The sequence below is a fragment of the Papio anubis genome, chromosome 3 (genome assembly GCF_008728515.1).
Source record: "Papio anubis isolate 15944 chromosome 3, Panubis1.0, whole genome shotgun sequence".
Classification (NCBI taxonomy): Eukaryota; Metazoa; Chordata; class Mammalia; order Primates; family Cercopithecidae; genus Papio; species Papio anubis.
Window position 1 is genome coordinate 181,224,018 of NC_044978.1, and position 18,340 is coordinate 181,242,357.

At 55.7% G+C, this 18,340-nt stretch overlaps 1 protein-coding gene across 5 annotated transcripts in view; it reads left to right on the forward strand.

The window, feature by feature from the left end:
* The window catches only part of ACOX3 (acyl-CoA oxidase 3, pristanoyl), a 66,857-nt gene extending 50,185 nt beyond the window's left edge, over positions 1–16,672 (forward strand). For 2 of the 5 annotated variants that reach the window (XM_009206465.4, XM_009206464.4), the window contains exons 15-18: positions 6,004–6,178; positions 7,573–7,640; positions 11,105–11,191; positions 14,940–15,298. In XM_009206465.4, the coding sequence (XP_009204729.1) occupies positions 6,004–6,178; positions 7,573–7,640; positions 11,105–11,191; positions 14,940–15,059 (450 nt within the window). In that variant the 3' untranslated portion in view covers positions 15,060–15,298. Of the gene's footprint in view, positions 1–4,981; positions 5,976–6,003; positions 6,179–7,572; positions 7,641–11,104; positions 11,192–14,939 lie in introns of those variants that run through there. The other 3 variants (XM_003898430.5, XM_021938290.2, XM_021938289.2) reach the window with 2 other exon arrangements.
* Positions 16,673–18,340: the final 1,668 nt, after the last annotated feature.

Genomic DNA, 18,340 nt, shown 5'->3' on the forward strand with positions numbered 1-18,340 from the left:
GGGTTGTGAGAGCCTTGGATGCACAGATGGGCAGGGACACCACTGCGGACACTCAGAGTGCTCCCTCCTGACTCATGGGAGTGACGCCAGCGCCCTGCTTGGTTTTCCACAAGTTGCTCTTGCCTTCCCGAGGGGCTGGGGTGGCAATGGTGAGTGGGTCGTCATTGGCCTTGGAAAGTGCTTTGGTTCTCACACCTGGACAGGGCTGTCTTTTGTGTTCTGGGAAGCCACAGGGGAAAAACAGCCTGTTATAAAACGTCTGTCTTGTCATGCCAGGAACCTGGTTCCGTGTGATTCCAGCCCTGTCCCGGCTGTCTGCCCTAGAGCAGAGCCCAGCCCCTCCCCTGTCTAGGGGGCAGCTGTTGGGGGCAGTGGGGCTCCCGGATGTGTCTGTGGGTGCCGTGAGCACTCTTGGTGGAGTGCGCCAGCCCTAACCATAGCTATGGGGAGACTCAGGCCATGAGTGTTGTGCAGGGAGGCCATGGATACGGAGAGAGCCGCTGTCGCCTCTTCTCCCTAGTGTCAGTTCATGAAGTTATGGGTCAGCTTCAATAATGAAGCCGCTGTGGGGACCCAGGTCCACATCTGCCTGTCTCTGGGAAGGCCTGGCACCGCACAGCCTGCTGCTGGGGGGCAGCCGCGCCCCTCAGGCCAGCACCTCTAGAACCTGCTGCACACACCTGCCCTGGGATGAGGAGAGAAGGCGGGAAGGATGGGCTCCTGCCGAGCTCAAAGAGACCCGGATTGGACCGGGCGCAGTGGCTCATGCCTATAATCCCAGCATTTTTGGAGGCCAAGACAGGTGGATCACAAGGTCAGGAGATCAAGACCATCCTGGCTAATACAGTGAAACCCGGTGTCTACTAAGAATACAAAAAATTCGCCAGGCATGATGGCAGGCACCTGTAGTCCCAGCTACTTGGGAGGCTAAGGCAGGAAGAACTGCTTGAACATGGGAGGCAGAGGTTGCAGTGAGCCGAGATCACACCACTGCACTCTAGCCTGGGTGACAGAGCAAGATTCCATCTCAAAAAAAAAGAAAAAAAGAAAACCAGATTGAATTTATAGCTGAAAAGAAATGAAGTCAGCAGGTGGCCAGGGGTCAGTAAAACTTGTAGTTTAGGGCCATGGTGACCGAAAATAGGAGACTTGAAGTGACCCTTCCAGAACAGGCTGCCTTCTGTACCCACCCTGGCTGATAACACGGCAGGTTGGGTCATTCAGAAACCAATGGATGCCTGTCAGCTTCCACCACTCCCTCCTCTGCAGGCCACATCCTCGTGTTAAGGTGGAATAGGCTGCTGCACTGGCTTATGTCTGTAATGCCAGCGCATTAGGCAGGCTGAGGCAGGAAGATCGCTTGAGCCCAGGAGGTTGAGGCTGCAGTGGGCCGCGATCACATCACTGCACTCCAGCGTGGGCAACAGAGCAAGACCCTGTCTCAGAAAAGAAAAAAAGAATTTTTTTAATGGAATGGAGATTCTCCAATGAGTTATGAAACAAGACCCCCAGAAACGGAGGGCACAAAAGGACCCCATTCCTAACAACACCTGTGTCTCTTAGAACTGCCTGGTAGGTCCTTAGCACCCCCTTCCAGCCCCGGCCTATGCTGGGGCCGCGGCATGTGTGACCCCACAACACCCCGAGTGCGTGGCTCAGCTGCTGAGAAACCACTCACCTTCAGCTTTTCCTTCGAGAACTTGGTAACAGAATTTCAGGGAGTCCTGCGGCAGAGGCCAGGAGGGGTCCTGGGTTCCGAGTCCGGCTGAGACGGTGACCCTGGGCCGAGCTGACAGACACCCACAGACACCAGCCACAAGGCCTTGGAGGGAAAGCAGTTGCCAGGGTGGGGCTTCGTGCTCCAGACCTGCTCTGGGTCGCAGAGCTTTCAAGAGCAGGGGACGTTTGTGACAGCTGAGAGCCCTTGGGGCCCTGGGCTGGATGCTAAGGGGCCCATAGGAGATGCAGCCCCTTCCCCTGCAATACGGCATGAGAAGAAAGCCTCAGCCTAGACTAGCCTTTTCAGGAAGATGGGAGCCGGAAGCTGTTAAAAAATAAAACCATCGGATTTGGCTGCATAAAGGTTCAGCATTTCTGCATTGCAAAAGATGCTCTGAACAAAATCAGAAGCCACACAGCAGACTGGGGAAGCCCACGTGGCATGTCGCTGACAGAGAACACCCCCAGGAAGGAAGGAACTCCTTCGGATAGATGCCCGCCTGGTCGGAAACCAGCCCTAGCAGCCGCTGACCTGGAGGCAGGGCCAGGAGCTGCAGGTCAAAGCCATCCTTCGCAGGCATCAGGCTGGGCTCGGGCAGCAGCACCGTTCGTGGAGAGGGTGACGGCTGTGTCCTTTGAGAAGGTTACTGGCCATTTTTGTTAGAAGTGTGCTTACTCTTTGACCTGGTGGGGAAAATTGATTAACTTTTAAACATTTTCTGGCTCTTGCCAATAACCGCTATCTACCATTTACCCACCGTAAGCCAGGCATGCGCAGAAAGGTCTTTAACAATGCATTTCTCTCATTTTTCGGCTGAGTGACACCTTCACGTGTTCAACAGCCAGTAGATATAAAAGGTGGGTGGTGGCGTCCCCGCACCCTGCCTCCAGCCTGGGACTAAAAAGGTGGGTGGTGGCGTCCCCACAGCCTGCCTCCAGCCTGGGACTAAAAAGGTGGGTGGTGGCGTCCCCGCAGCCTGCCTCCACCCTGGGATCGACCCCTGTCACAAGGGCTCCAGGTTCCCTTCAGGAATTTGCACATCAGAAGGCAGACAAGGACGAGGACACTTGTTCTCCCTGAGCCACATGCTGGATTCTGTATCTGGGTTGTTTCATGTTGTCTACTTTGGGAGTGAAGGAAGTTGAGGCCAAGAGAAATGCCCAAGGTCCCCCAGCTTGCCTGTGCCGGGGCCAGGATTGCACCTGAGCCAGCTGTCACAGAGCCCAGCCCTTTCCCCAGGCTGCGTGGCTGCTGTCTGAATTTGGACAATTTGGGGTTTAGTTTTTTGCCTGAACTATATCCATTGCCTCTTAAAATGTACTTCAGAAATCAGAGTGTACCAGACTGGGACCCTCCCCTCTCTCTGTGCTGAAGATTTCCTGGGTGTCCAGGTTTACTGCTGTAAAGGGACAGCTGACCATAGCTGCATGGAGCCTGAGAAGTGCCTGTCCCAGTCCTAGCTGGGGACAGTTTGGCAGCTCTGGAGGGGCAGCTGAGGTGGTCCAGAAGATCCCCGTAGAGCACAGTCCAGCCCCTGCCCTGTCTGGGGGCAGCTGGTGGGGGCAGTGGGACTCCCAGATGTGTCTGTGGGTGCCGTGAGCACTCTTGGCTGGAGTGCGCCAGCCCTAACCGTAGCTATGGGGACACTTTGGCCATGGGGAGGGACTGCACCTGAGACATTACTGTCCTCCCGGGTCTCCGGAGTTCATACCACGTGGGATGCTTCCTGGGCCCCAGCCCGCGTTGGTTAATGTTGTGGTCAGCTCTGCTGGTTGCCATGGCAGACACTGTTTAGGGAGCCCATCCTCGGAGCCTGTGTCCCCCCGGTGACTGCTGGCCTTATGTGGACCTTTCCTGGAACAACAGCGCAGTGTCATGCAGGCAAATCCTGGGGACTGAGATGCCGTCGAGCACAATAGAGCTGCCATCGCAGGCGCTTCCTGTGAGAGGGCTGCCCTGACCCCAGCAGCACCACACGGGAGACAACACTGAGGCTTGTATGATGCCTTTTGCTCTCTTGCACAGCTGCAGAGCCGAGTGACTCTGTGTTTCAAAACTCACTGGCACTCGGGATGCATTATTTGACAGCAGCAAGGTTCCAGAGGGGGCTGTCTTTCTGGCCCCCGTGGCCTGTCTGGCCTGTGCCGTCGCTGTATCACACTCTGTCACTTTCATGGCAAAACACACTGAAGCGGCGTGGTGACTGCAGGTGAGGGGGAGGGTGGTGCGGGGCACAGGGCTCAGACTCAGATTCGGTTCTGAGGACCGCCTCTCTGTGCCCGGGCCCTGCTGGGATTGGCTGGGATTGGGGTTCGCAGAGGACCCATGGCGAGAGGAGAGGCCCTTGTGGTGTGGGAGCACGTTTTGGGGTGTGGGCGGATTCAATGGAATTGCCATGTTCTCGTGGACGCAGGAGTAGCTTGCGGGGATGCAGGTGCCGTCGCCCGCTTGTTTCATGGAAGGTGAAAGGAGGAGGGTCTGAGGCCTGGAGCTGCAGCACCACGCCTGGCAGCTCCCCCACAGGCCTGTATTATCAGCCTCCTGCCAGAGGCCTCGGGTGGGAGCCTGAGGGCTGCCCCACCTCACTTGGCAGGGCTCTGGGAATTCTGGGTGCTAATCCTAGCTGGGGTCTGTCGTGCAGTCCCCACGGCCCCAGTGCAAGTCCAGATCCCGCCAAAACCAAGGCCCAGAGCTATGGCACGTGTGAGATCAGGAGAGGGCAGGAAGCCCCAAGGCCCCGGGCTGGCACACTTCATGCTCAGACAGCAGGGAGCAGGACAGGCCTTCCTGGCACCAATGGGACGGCCCACCCATGAGTGTGCAGGACCCAGCGGGGGTCTTGGGACAGGACCAGTCAGGCTGGCACGAAGCAGAGCGGGAAAGCAGCTTCTCCCGGTTTCTGTTTTCCCGAGGCTCCTGATCCCAACAGGGCCCTGGAGGACACTGGCTATGTCACTGGAGACCCTGCTGCCGTGTGCTTCGCCCTGCTGTGTTCTGGGAAGATTTGGGGCAGCAGCATAGGCCAGGCATGCAGCCGGGTCCTCCTGCAGCAGTCGGTCCCCCATACCCTGTATTTCATCACTTGGCTGGATTTTTTTTTTTTTAATTTTAAAAATGGCACCTGCTCATCCTAACAAGTCAAGCAATGCGTGTGTTGTTTTCCTAATTTAAAATATCTGGTGAGATGATAAATGGGAGACAGGGAAAGAAAGGCTAATAAGTGAAGTTGATGATTATCAGCAAATGTTTTTGATATTATAGCAGATGCTGGCAAGGCTGTGGAGAAAAGTGACATGGATACACGGTTGGTGGGAACACAGATTAGTTCAGCCACTGTGGAGGGCAGCTTGGCGATTTCTCAGAGCTAAGAGTTGCTCTTCCCCTCGACGCAGCGATCCCATTACTGGGTACATACCCCAAAGAAAAGCAATCATCCTGCCAACCGGACACATGTACCTGTACGTCCATCGCAGCACTATTCACAATAGCAAAACTGTAGAATCAACCCAGGTGCCCCACAGCGGTGGACTGGATAAAGAAAATGGGGTACATAGACACCACGGGATACCGTGCAGCCATCACTACCAACAGTCATGGCTTTTGCAGCAACATGGATGCAGCTACAAGCCGTTATCCTCAGCAAACTAACGCAGCAACGGAAAACCAAATGCTGCATGTTCGCACGTATAAGTGGGAGCTAAACATTGGGCACTCATGGACATAAAGATGGGAGCAGCAGAGCCTGCGGGGGACGTACGGCATGGAGAGAAAGGAGAGAAGCATGCTCTGGAGGCTTTGGAGGAGGGGGTGGCAGTTCCTTTGGAGAAGCGAAGTCAATTCTGAGCTCAGGGAGGAGCTTGACAAGCCCCTTCTCCAGCTCCTCTGTCTTCCTGTGTGGAAGAAGCCAGGTCCTGGGCCCTCGGGGGCCTCCTGGTGGGCGCCCACACTGTAGCCGTAGAGCATCCCGAAGCCTGCCCCAGGCCCAGTGTGCAATGACCGTGCCTCTCCCAGTCCCAGATGGGAGCTGAGCTGAGATTGAGGCCTTGGAGGGCGTCGGTGGAGCCAGAGCACTCCCAGCTCCATCTTCACATAGGCCTTTTCCATTGTGTTCTAGAAACGTCTTATGCTGCACGGCGTCTGTGTGCTGCCTCACCTCATGTTACTGTCCTAGGACTTGCACGGGAATGCAGACCCGCGTTCGTGTTTCCTGAGAACTTCCTCCACCAGGAATCTGGGCGGGGCTGGGACTTTCATGGTCCTTAGGATGCTGTCCTGTGTTCCAGGTGTCCCACGGCCGTCCCTTGGCGCTGGCCTTCCTGGAGCTCACTGTGGTGCAGAGGTTCCATGAGCACGTGCACCAGCCCTGCGTGCCGCCCTCGCTGCGGGCCGTGCTGGGGCGGCTCAGTGCTCTGTACGCCCTGTGGTCCCTGAGCCGCCACGCGGCCCTGCTCTACCGAGGTGAGGCTTCTGACTGCGGGCTTGCGTCCTCCCCAGAGTCAGGGCCCCGCTGTTGTATCTAGGAAGCTGCTTCCTGCACCATTGTCCTCCTTCCACAGGACTTACTGAGCATGGCGGAGGGCGCTGTGGGCAGATGAGGAGCCCACTTCCATAATGAGAGGCATATGGGGCAGAACAGTGTCAGGGTGGTGCCAAGAGACCCAATTTTCCTTTCACTTGGGGTTCGGTTCAGAGAGCACTTCCAGAAGGCCCCCTCGTGCCAGGCAGCCTGCCGGGCTCTGCAGAGAGCAGAAGCCCACCCACTAGGTCCCGTAAGGCACAGGGAGACACGAGCCAGGAGTGTCTAGACTTGGGAACCCTGGAAGACTTCCTGGAGGACGGGGTGCTGGGGCTGATTCCTGGAGGATTGGTGGGAATGGGGTAAACCAAAGTTTGTCAACCTTTTGTTGGTTGTTGCCCCCAGCAAGTCTTTTTAGGTGGTTCTTCCCAATGGCTGGCACCCATGCATCTTTGGTACTAGGATATACCACGTATCCATTCATGTCCTGCATCTCTGGGCTTGTGAAGAATAAGATCCTCCCCACCCCAAGAGCCAGCGTTTACCCCCTGGAAGGTGGTGCTGACCCCGTGGAGGCCTTGACCATGCCCAGGTGCACCAAGGAAGGGACACGAGTGTCTGCCAGAGAGGGCGGGCACAGGGCAGGAGCCCCACTGCTACCTGAGAAAAACCCTAAGTGATAAGACACAGTTCTCGCCAGCAAAAATCATAGCAAATGCAGATCCTGCCACAGATGCGCTCCCGAACGCACAAGGCCACGGCCTTGGACCTCTTAGGGCCCCACCAGAAACCACAGCGGCTGGAGGCGACACCAAGAGCCAAGTCCCCCTGCAGCCTCTGAGTCCCTGCAGGCGACACCAAGGACCAAGTCCCCCTGCAGCCTCTGAGTCCCTGCAGAGGCTCCCCCTCTGCTCCCCTGGGTGGTCCCAGGTACCCCCTCGCCCCTGCGCCCCCTGCCATGCACCCCTGCTTCGCTCTGCCCAGGAGCCCCTTCCTTGCTTCCTCCCGAGGGAGGAACCCACCCAGCCTCCCTGAGCCCCAGCAGGTGTGAGCCCAGTGGCCACCCGTCACCTCTGAGCCTGGGACCTTGCCTCCTTCGTTGCCCCAGGCCAGAGACCATCAATGCCTGAGTGGGAAAAGGGTATCAGAACTCGGCCCCTGAGCCAGCACGTTCCTCGGGTCACAGCTGGGCTGGGGACAGCAATGACACTGATGTGTTCACCCAAAACAGGCCTCCTATGTGGCCAATTTGGAAAGTGCACTCAGGGCATGTTGGTATTGGGGTTGGTTTTGGACTGAGGACCCAGCCCCCACATGACCGAGGCTATGCTTGCAGGTGGATACTTCTCTGGTGAGCAGGCAGGAGAAGTGTTGGAGAGCGCCGTCCTGGCCCTGTGTTCCCAGGTGAGCCGTGGGTGCTGCCGTGTTCTCTACATCCATGTTACACAACCACCCAGAGCCGACACGCACCCCCTTAGCGTCACCCAGAGCCGACACACACTGCTTTAGTGTCACCCAGAGCCGACACGCACCCCCTTAGCATCACCCAGACCGACACGTACCACCTTAGTGTCACCCAGAGGAGCCGACGTGCACCGCCTTAGCATCACCCAGAGCTGACACGCACTGCCTTATCGTCACCCAGAGCTGACACACACCCCCTTAGCGTCACCCAGACCAACACGCACCACCTTAGTGTCACCCAGAGGAGCTGACGCGCACCACCTTAGCATCACCCAGAGCCAACACGCACCGCCTTAGTGTCACCCAGACCAACACGCACCACCTTAGCATCACCCAGACCGACACGCACCGCCTTAGCGTCACCCAGACCGACACGCACCGCCTTGGCGTCACGCAGACTGACATGCACTGCCTTAGCGTCACGCAGAGCCGACACACACCGCCTTAGCATCACCCAGAGCTGACACCCACCCCCTTAGCATCACCCAGAGCTGACACGCACCCCCTTAGCATCACCCAGAGCCGACACGCACCCTCTTAGCATCACCCAGAGCTGACATGCACCACCTTAGCGTCACCCAGACTGACACGCACCGCCTTAGTGTCACCCAGACCAACACGCACCGCCTTAGCATCACCCACAGCTGACAAGCACCCCCTTAGCGTCACCCAGAGCCGACACGCACCCTCTTAGTGTCACCCAGAGCTGACACGCACCCTCTTAGCGTCACCCAGAGCCGACACCCACTGCCTTAGCATCACCCAGAGCTGACACTCACTCCCTTAGTGTCACCCAGAGCCGACATGCACCTTAGCATCACCCAGAGCCGACACACACTGCCTTAGTGTCACCCAGAGCCAACACGCACCACCTTAGTGTCACCCAGAGCCGACACGCACCCCCTTAGTGTCACCCAGAGCCGACAAGCACCCCCTTAGCGTCACCCAGAGCCAACACGCACCACCTTAGCATCACCCAGACTGACACACACCGCCTTAGTGTCACCCAGAGCCGACACACACCCCCTTAGCGTCACCCAGAGCCGACATGCACCACCTTAGCGTCACCCAGACTGACACGCACTGCCTTAGTGTCACCCAGAGCCAACACGCACCCCCTTAGCGTCACCCAGAGCCGACATCCACCGCCTTAGCATCACCCAGAGCTGACACGCACTTCCTTAGTGTCACCCAGAGCCGACACACACTGCCTTAGCATCACCCAGAGCTGACACGCACCACCTTAGCGTCACCCAGACTGACATACACTGCCTTAGCGTCACCCAGAGCTGACACGCACCACCTTAGCGTCACCCAGACTGACACACACTGCCTTAGCGTCACCCAGAGCTGACACGCACTGCCGTAGTGTCACCCAGAGCTGACACGCACCCCCTTAGCGTCACCCAGATCGACATGCACCCCCTTAGCGTCACCCAGAGCTAACACGCACCCCCTTAGCGTCACCCAGACCGAAACGCACCCCCTTAGCGTCACCCAGAGCCGGCATGCACTGCCTTTGCAACCCAAACATTCATGTTTGTTCAGGGTTTAGTAAAAACTGGAGGATTACAAGAAAATATGCCCACATCAGAAATTTCTGCAAAAGTAATCTGTCGGGGTGTCTCCAGATCTGCACACACCCAGGCCCTCTCACACACCGTTTGCAGCTACTTTGAGAATTCTCTGAGCGTTTAGGAGACTCAGCCTCCAATTTGTTTCCTGGCGGTGTCCTTGTTTACTATATTCTATTACCTATGTCACCCAGGAAATCAGAGGGCCCCAACCCCACGTTCTGATCTGGCAGCTGTCTTCCATCCAGGGACAGAAGCCCCCTTGCTGTGCTGGTTAGCGCGGTAGACGCTGGGTTGGGGGGAGGCGGCTGTGTGAGTGAGGGTCTCAGATTTCCTTTCATCGCACTGAATTTGAGGAGCCACTTGTGCTGGTGCTGGTGCTGCCGTGGCGGGCAGGGCCACTGTGTCCACGGAGATGTCACTCCACTTTTGCTGGTAGGAACCGGACCGCGTACTGCTGCATTTTAGCGCAGCATCTCTGGTGACTGGAGACGTGGCCTTTCATCTCCCCTGTCGCTGCTTTCACACTTGATCTGGGACCAGTGGAATGTCCCTGTGACTGGCTGTGAGCCTCTCTCGGGATTCACTGTATAAACCTCTTCCCTGAGCCTGCCGTTCTGGAGACGGGTGTGTCTAATTGTGGTACACGTTTGTGGCCACATTTACTCCTCTTAACATCGAACCGGCCACAGGGAGGGGTTTCCCTTGGCTCCTCCAAGAGCCAAATTTTACCCGCTTGGGGCCGTGTTGACCCTGTGGAGGCCTTCGGAGTATGCAGGTGAGCCAAGGAAAGCACAGGGGTAACCTTGCAGAGCGGGGCGTAGCGGGAGGTGTTGTTTATAAAAAGTGCCTGGGTGCGGTGACTCACGCCTACAATCCCAGCACTTTGGGAGGCCAAGGCAGGAGGATCACTTGAGGCCAGGAGTTCGAGACCAGCCTGAGCAACGTAGTGACACCTCATCTCTACAAAAAATAATTTTTTTTTCTTTTTTTTTTTTTGAGACAGAGTCTCACTCTGTCACCCAGGCTGGAGTGCAGTGGCGCAATCTCGACTCACTGCAAGCTCCACCTGCCGAGTTCACGCCATTTTCCTGCCTCAGCCTCCCCAACAGCTGGGACTACAGGCGCCGCCACCACGCCCAGCTAATTTTTTTTTGTATTTTTAGTAGAGACGGGGTTTCACCGTGTTAGCCAGGATGGTCTCGATCTCCTGACCTCGTGATCCGCCCACCTCGGCCTCCTAAAGTGCTGGGATTACAAGCTTGAGCCACTGCGCCTGGTCTTTTTTTTGCATTTTAAGAAAGTTCTTGAGAATCCACTCATATAAATTTCGTGTGTCATGCTGAAGAATAATTTGTTCAGTGGAATAGGAGAGTAATAAAACCACTGTCAACCGAGGAGGCTTCATATGCTTATGGCTTTTCCAAGTGCTCATAAATGCCTTCTCTATTACATGTTTTCTGGACATATTTTCCTTTACTGGAACAGCAGTTGCCCACATAAGCCAAGGCTTAGAAATGAGCCTCTGGAGGCAGCTGCTAATTCACGAGCTGCAGGGTCGTCACTTTTAAGGGCCTTTTCTACCTTGTTGGGAAGAAACAAGGCCTGGAAGTCCTGAGTGAAAAGCAGGATGGTGCAAACATTCCAGCGCACAGCAAGGGACTCGAATCCAGGCCAGTGAAGAGATCACCCATTGGCAGCAGAGCCGCACGTGCCACTCAGGTTACCCGTTGCTAGTGGGTCCTAGCAAACACGGACAGGGCTGTTACCCTTTGGTCACCATGGAAATTCCCGGGAGGTGCCAAGTGTCTGGGCTTTGTTTTCCAACAGCTGAAAGACGACGCAGTTGCCCTGGTAGACGTGATCGCTCCTCCTGACTTTGTTCTGGACTCACCGATTGGCAGAGCCGACGGCGAGGTAAAGGGAGGACAGGGCCTCGCAGGGGCGCCCCAAGGGCCGATGGGCATTTCTGCGGAGCTGAGATGCTCCTGTGGGTCAGGGGTCTGGTGGCTTCTGGAAAGTGGTCACACTTGGGGGAGCTTCTGTGGGGAGGGCCCAGGACAAGTCGGGACAGCCTCATTCTGGTGTTTCGCCATGCTGGCTCTGTGGTTGCAGGGGATTTGCCCATCCCCTGCCTGCCTTTTCCTCTCGAGATGGGGTGGTGGCACTGCCCGCCTGCACAGGCAGAGGTTGGAGGTCCACACACTGTGGCCTCTGCCCTCTTCCCACTCCCCACTGGCCTCCCCCATCCCAGGTCTTACCCCCATCTGACCATGCAGGCTCCTGGCCCTGCAGGCCTCTCCCCCATCCCTGTCCTGGAATCCCCAGGCCCCTCTGTCCCCTCTGACCATCCATGGCTGTCACTGGGGTTACTTTCCCCTGTCCCACTTTCCCCCAGCTGCCTCCCTGTGGCTCCCCAGCCCCCCATGTTCCATAATGATTTCTTCAAAGCAGATGGAGTCAGGCTGCTCCCCGAGGGAGCCTCCACCAGCCTCCTTGACCCTGCCATGCCCCAGCCCCAGGCAGCCACTGCATCCCTCCAGGGCCCTTCACCCCACGCTCCCCTCCTGCCCACCAGATCCAGCCTTACTGGCCTCTCCATCTGTCGTGCCAGGCCTGTGCCCACCCCAGGGCCTTGTGCCTGCTGCTCCGGCTGCCTGGAGTGCCTTGCATTCTTTCAGTATAAGCTGACTGTCGCTGCCTTGGAGAGGCCTTCCCTGGCGTCCAGCTGAGGCAGTGCCCCAGGCACTGTGGCCCTTGCTGGCCTCATCACTGACCCTGTGTCTCCCTCCCACCTGATGATGCCCTCGAGGGACGACGCTCACAGGTCCACTGGGTGCCCTGCAGCACCCCACTGCTTATAGGGCTGTGTCCATCTTCTGCTAGAGGGACTCGGCATGTCAGTGCTCATGTCCCGTGCCCTGAGGTCTCCTGGCTGTGAGCCACAGAGGGGTCAACCCCATTCCTGCCCCCTGTCCCCACGACTGAGTTCTTTCTGCTGAGGCATCTGCCAGCACCTGGGTCTCTGCTCAAATGGAGATTGAGCCTTAGTGGGCAGGACCCCACCCTCAGTCCTCAGGGAATGCTGAAGTCTGTGCATGAGTCCTTACTGGCTTAGCCAGGGAGGGCCCAGTGCCTGGCCTCAGCATGGCCCAGGCCACACCTGGGTTGGGCTAGGTGTGCCAAGAGGCAGGTAGTGCCAGGGGCCGGGTGAGCAGAGCAGGAGGTGAGAGTTCCCAGCAGTAGGAGAGGCAGGGATGGTCATCTCTGCGGAGGGCCTGCTGTCCCGCATCGCGGGGCTGACCACCGACCATCCCCTGAGCCCGTACAGCCCAGATGATCACTGCTGCTGAGAACTGAGATCCAGAGAAGCCCAGTGGTTTCCCGGCCAGGGAGTGGCTGAGCCAGGATTTGAAGAAACTGTGCCCTGCTGTAGGGAGAGAAGACTTGGGGGCAGCCTTGGATCCTGGGGGAGCACGTAGGAGGGGGACTTGCCCTACCCACCTCCCTGGGAAAGGCAGTCTCACCAGGAGGTAGGGGGCTCACCAGGTAGACAGGCATTCGAAGAGACAGTGGAGCCAGACCCGCCATGGAGGACCCCCGAGCACACAGGACTGTCTGCCCCGTACAGAAGCAGCGTTGAGTGTCCATTCGCTGCGCCTGGCTCTGCAGAGGCAGGGAACAACCGAGGAGAGGAGAGACCGTGCCCATGATGGAGGGGCCCCTCTGGCTTAGTTCCACAGATAAAACCAGAGCCGACTGGAGGTGTTGCTGGCAGGATGGTTTATAAAACGTGCATTCCTGGTTGAGCGTGGTGGTGCACACCTGTAATCCTAGCTCTTTGGAAGGCTGAGGCGGGCGGATCCCTTGAGCGCAGGAGTTTGAGACCAGCCTAGGCAACATAGCAAAACCCCGTCCATAAAAATTACAAAAACTGAGGTGAGAGGATCCCCTGAGCCTGGGGAGGTTGAGGCTGTGGTGAGCAGTGATCGTGCCACTGCACTCCAGCCTGGGCAACAGAGACCTCATCTCAGAGAAAAAGAAAGAAAGTACATTCCTCCCAGTTGCAAGGAACTGGTGTATTCACCAGGAGCTGCCGGGTAAGAGATTCACTGTAAACGAACAAACAGAGCCATAGGGGAGTTGAGACCATCCTTAAACCAAGCCTGCTGCTCCAAACTGTGAAACGTAAGCTGGGACCTAGGCCCTGTGGAGCAGCAGCCTGGATCTGCGTCTGTGGAGCCCAGAGTAGCAGAGTGGGGAGGAGGGGTTGCTAAGTGTATTTAGCGGGGACAGGCAGAGGGGTTTTTTCTGAATAAAAGGGTCAACGTAAGCTGGATGCAAAATAGACCACCTCCCCAGGCTCTGGAGATGGGCTGGGCTGCCCCTTCCCACCTGCACGGGTGAAGTGTCTGCTTAGCCGCCCTTCGCCCTTTGTTTGTGCAGCCTTCCTCCAAGACAGGAGCGTCTCTCCCCATCTTCCCAGTGAGGCTGCTTAGCCTGAGAGCAGTGAAGTCTGCACATCCCGTAGGGGAGTGCTGGCCTGGGGCAGGACAAGAGGAGCAGGGTGTGGTGGCCCAGGTCCCGGAGTCAGCCAGTAAGGGCCACTAGGCGAGGGCGTCCTGCTGTTGGTGGCCCTGTGCCACCTGTGCGGCCTGTAGCGGCTTGGGGTGTGAGAGCAGATTTCAGAGCGGCCGTCGATGCAGCCTTGCAGAATCCTGTGGTGGCTGCAATTACTAAGAAACAGGGTGTCCACTGCCCACAATCATTTCCTTTTCTTTTTTTTTAAGATAGGATCTCACCCTGTCACCCAGGCTGGGGTGCAGTGGCATGATCTCGGCCCACTGTAGCCTCAACCTCCTAGGCTCAAGCAATCCTCCCACCTCAGCCTCCCAAGTAGCTGGGACTACAGGTGAACTCCTCCATGTCCAGTTAATTTTTTGCATTTTTTTTTTTTTTTAAAGATGGGGTTTCTCTATGTTGCCCAGGCTGGTCTCTAGCTCATGAGCTCAAGTGATCTGCCTTCCTCAGCCTCCCAGAGTGCTGGGATTACAGGCACGAGCCACCTCACCTAGCCAATAATTTCCAAAGAAGAGGGCGAGGGGGTGATTTTCATTATAAATGTGTTTTATGGTACTTTATAATTGAATTTTCCTAATTGTTTTCTACTAAAAAAAAATTCATATAAATTTAAGTCATTTTAAAATTTCTCTAAAAAGTGAGAGAATTTCCGTTTTGTTGTTGTTGTTGTTTGTTTGTTTTGAGATGGAGTTTCACTCTTGTTGCCCAAGCTGGAGTGCAATGGTGCAATCTTTGCTCATCGAAACCTCCGCCTCCCAGGTTCAAGTGATTCTCCTGCCTCAGCCTCCTGAGTAGCTGGGATTACACGCATGTGCCACCACGCCTGGCTAATTTTGAATTTTTTTTTAGTAGAGATGGGGTGTTTCTGTATTGGTCAGGCTGGTCTCAAACTCCTGACCTCAGGTGATCTGCCTACCTCGGCCTCCCAAAATGCTGGGATTACGGGCATGAGCTACCACGCCCGGCCAAATTTCCTGTGTTTTTAACAAAAACTTTGAGGAGCTGCATTTGCACACTCACCTGTCTAGGAATCTTTTCCTCCTTATTTCTTTGTCTTCACTTGCTGTGTACGTGTTGTTTGCAGCTCTACAAAAACCTCTGGGGCGCTGTCCTGCAGGAAAGCAAGGTGTTGGAGCGGGCGTCCTGGTGGCCAGAGTTTTCTGTGAACAAACCTGTCATAGGAAGTCTGAAATCAAAGCTGTAGTGGCACCGGCACACATTCAGCCAAGTCTAATGAAACGAAGGGAACTAATCAGACGTAGACCTCAACTTCTGATTCCAGAACACGCTGGAGATTGCTGCTGCCTTCTGAGCCCGCACCTCTGCGCTTAAACTGCTGATTGACCTCACCGCCCAGGTGGACGGGAGGGAGGCGCCCGGCCGGCTGGGCTAATCTGGGATTGTGGTGATTTGCAGGGTGGAAAAGAAATGCACGTGATCATGTCTGCCTGACGCACCGTGGGTTTTTTGATCATTAGAATTTCGCACATTCAGTTTTCAGGGTTCAGCTCCTGACTCTAAAGTAGTAGACAGCTCATAGTCAGGGGTTTTCTGGTCAGACAACCTGTGATTTGTCTAGATTTTTTACAGAGCTCCACTTCATTAAGAAGTCAGTGGTGCCAGTCTGGTTCTTTGTCAGCTCTCCCTCGGCTTTGTCACCTAATCAAATTATGTTATAACCTTATTAATTTGCACATAGATCATCTGAATGTCATGGTTTAAGACTTAAGGAAGAACATCTATTTGATTACTTTCTTTTGTGAAGCTGGAAATGTCCGTCGAGGAAATTTTTTTTAAAAAGTAATGATTTGAGTGGGCAATTCAGTCTCCAACCCCCACCCCCCTGCCAGTTATATACAAATCGCTTTATTCGTAACATGTTTGATCTGTTTGTTCCTGCAGAACCTGCCCATCAGGTCCTTGCACACATGTGGCCTGTCCCCATGGCACTGGCCACAGCCTGATTGCAGCAGGCCGGGGCCATCGGTGCACGCCTCCCCCGGTCACTCCTGCTCCCCGCAGGGCTGTGGGCTTGGCTGCCCTTCCCAGTGTTAGGTTCCCAGAGCAGTGCTGTCTTGGCGTCTGGGTCCTGCTTCTTAACCTCTCATCTGCTCAGGGCACGGAAAGGGCTTTGTCATCAGTAGCAGGGAGTTGGGTCACTCTGGTGCCCCCGACCCCTGTGGCCACGCTCTTGTCACCACAGTTCATCAAACAGATGTGACCCAGTGTGTCTCAGGATGGTGCTGACCCAACCAGGACCAGTTCTTATTTTTCCAAGTAGCCCAGAGAACTTCTGAGCGTCTGAAGGGCATGGTCCAGAATGGTTTTAAAGACTGAATTTCCAGCACCAGAAACCACTTCTCAAGCTCATTTTCATGTTTCGAAAAGGGACAGGACACCCCACCACCACATCCCACCCCTTTGGGGCTCCAGGGGCCTCTGAGGGGTAATTAGTGGCTTCTTTGATGAGCACCTACTGCCTGCCAGCGCCTTGCTGAGCACTCAGGATTTATCATCTTATGGGACCCTCAGCCAACTGTGTGGGGTGAGTTGTGCCGTTAGCTGTGTCTGCAGAGGAGGAGACCGGCCCCAACAGGCTGGACACTGCCGCAGGCAGACAGCAGGAGGTGGCCGAGTGGGATGAGAAGCCATGGGACCTCCCTGGTGCCCGAGGGCCCCAGCACAGGGCTCAGACGCAATAGGTAGGCTGAGACGCTGGTGTCCATCATCAGTTGAACCCAGGAGAACCCCCACCTGAATTCATCTTGCTCTGGTTTAGAAGCTTCCTTGGGTTTAAACAAACTCTTCATGGTTTAAGTGTGTTTTGTCTATGATACTCTTCTGCTTTCAGAGAGAATGGGAATGAGAGAGAGTGCTCAGGCCCTTGGCGATTTCGATGGGGCGGTTCCTAGTACAAACCCAGAGAACACGTCAGTGGTGCCTGCCAGTGTCGGAGGGCCTTATTCCCCACTGAGGCTGCCAGCCACAGGCCTCGCGGGCCCAGGGGTCCCCAGCGCCACTGCCTGGGGGTCCCAGCCCAAGAGAGCAGTTGGGCCTGGGTGGGCTGTCAGCCAGGGTCATGCAGATTTCCACCAGGGGTCCCCCTCACAGGACACCTCAGACTGTGTGTGTGTGTGTGGACGGCTCCTTTGCCTAGACCTGTAGCTTTTCTAAGCGAGAAGGAACAGGCTCCGAAGTCCTCTGATGTGCCCGCAGCTAGATTCTTGGTGGTGGCCAGCCTGAGTTGGAGTCACGGTCACTCCTGCCTCACCGCCCTCTGGAGCAGGCCCCAGCTGTCCTTGTCTCCCAAGTAACTGAGCTTCGGGCATCTCTGGAGGGGTTTTCATGTTTTGTCTTTTTTATCACTTGGGACCTTGGTTTGTGGTCTAGTCCAGCCTTTGGTCTGAAACTGCCTGTTTTTCCACCAGCAGGTCATAGAAGTTGTTCAAGGTCAAGGGTATGTTCAAGGTTTACAGAAATAAACACATTTGACTTTGGTGTCAGACACGACAGGTCTCATGCAGGAGCGCTTTGTGATGCTTGTAGCCACAAAGTCACCATGTCAGACACAACGGGTCCTCATGCTGGAGAGCTTTGCGATGCCTGGCCACTATGTCACCATGTCAGACACAAACGAGTTCTTGTGCAGAAGAGCTTTGCGACGCCTGGCCACTGTGTCACCATGTCAGACATGACGGGTTCTCGTGCCAGAGAGCTTTGTGATGCCTGTGGCCACAATGTCACCATGTCAGACACGACGGGTTCTCATACCAGAGAGCTTTGCGATGCCACAGTGTCACCATGTGAGACACGACGGGTTCTCGTGCTGGAGAGCTTTGCAATGCCACTATGTCACCATGTCAGATACGACGAGTTCTCATGCAGAAGAGCTTTGCGACGCCTGTGGCCATGATGTCACCATGTGAGACATGATGGGTTCTCGTGCTGGAGAGCTTTGCAATGCCACTATGTCACCATGTCAGATACGACGAGTTCTCTTGCAGGAGAGCTTTGCGACGCCTGTGGCCATGATGTCACCATGTGGTTTGCATTTTCATATCCACCTGTTGGAAAGGTCCTCGTTCCCCAAATTTGGGAGCTGGCACACTTTACTGGCAGTGTTGACAAAAAGCCAAGCTCTATGAAATATTTGAAGAGGTTTATTCTGAGCCAAATGTGAAGACTATGACCTGTGACACAGCCCTGGGAGGTCCTGAGAATAGCTGCCTAAGATTGCTGAGTTACAGCCTGATTTTATACATTTTAGGGGGACAGAAGTTAGAGGCAGAGACGTGAGTCAGTGCATGGAAGGTGCACATTGGTTCAGCCCAGAAAGGTCTGAAAACGAGCTTCTAAGTATAGGTGTGTTACAGGAAAGCGGTCACCATCCAGACCCCAAGAGAGGGTTCTTGGATCTCATGCAAGAAAGAATTCAGGGCGAATCCATAGCGTAAAGTGAAAGCAAGTTTATTTAGGAAGTAAAGG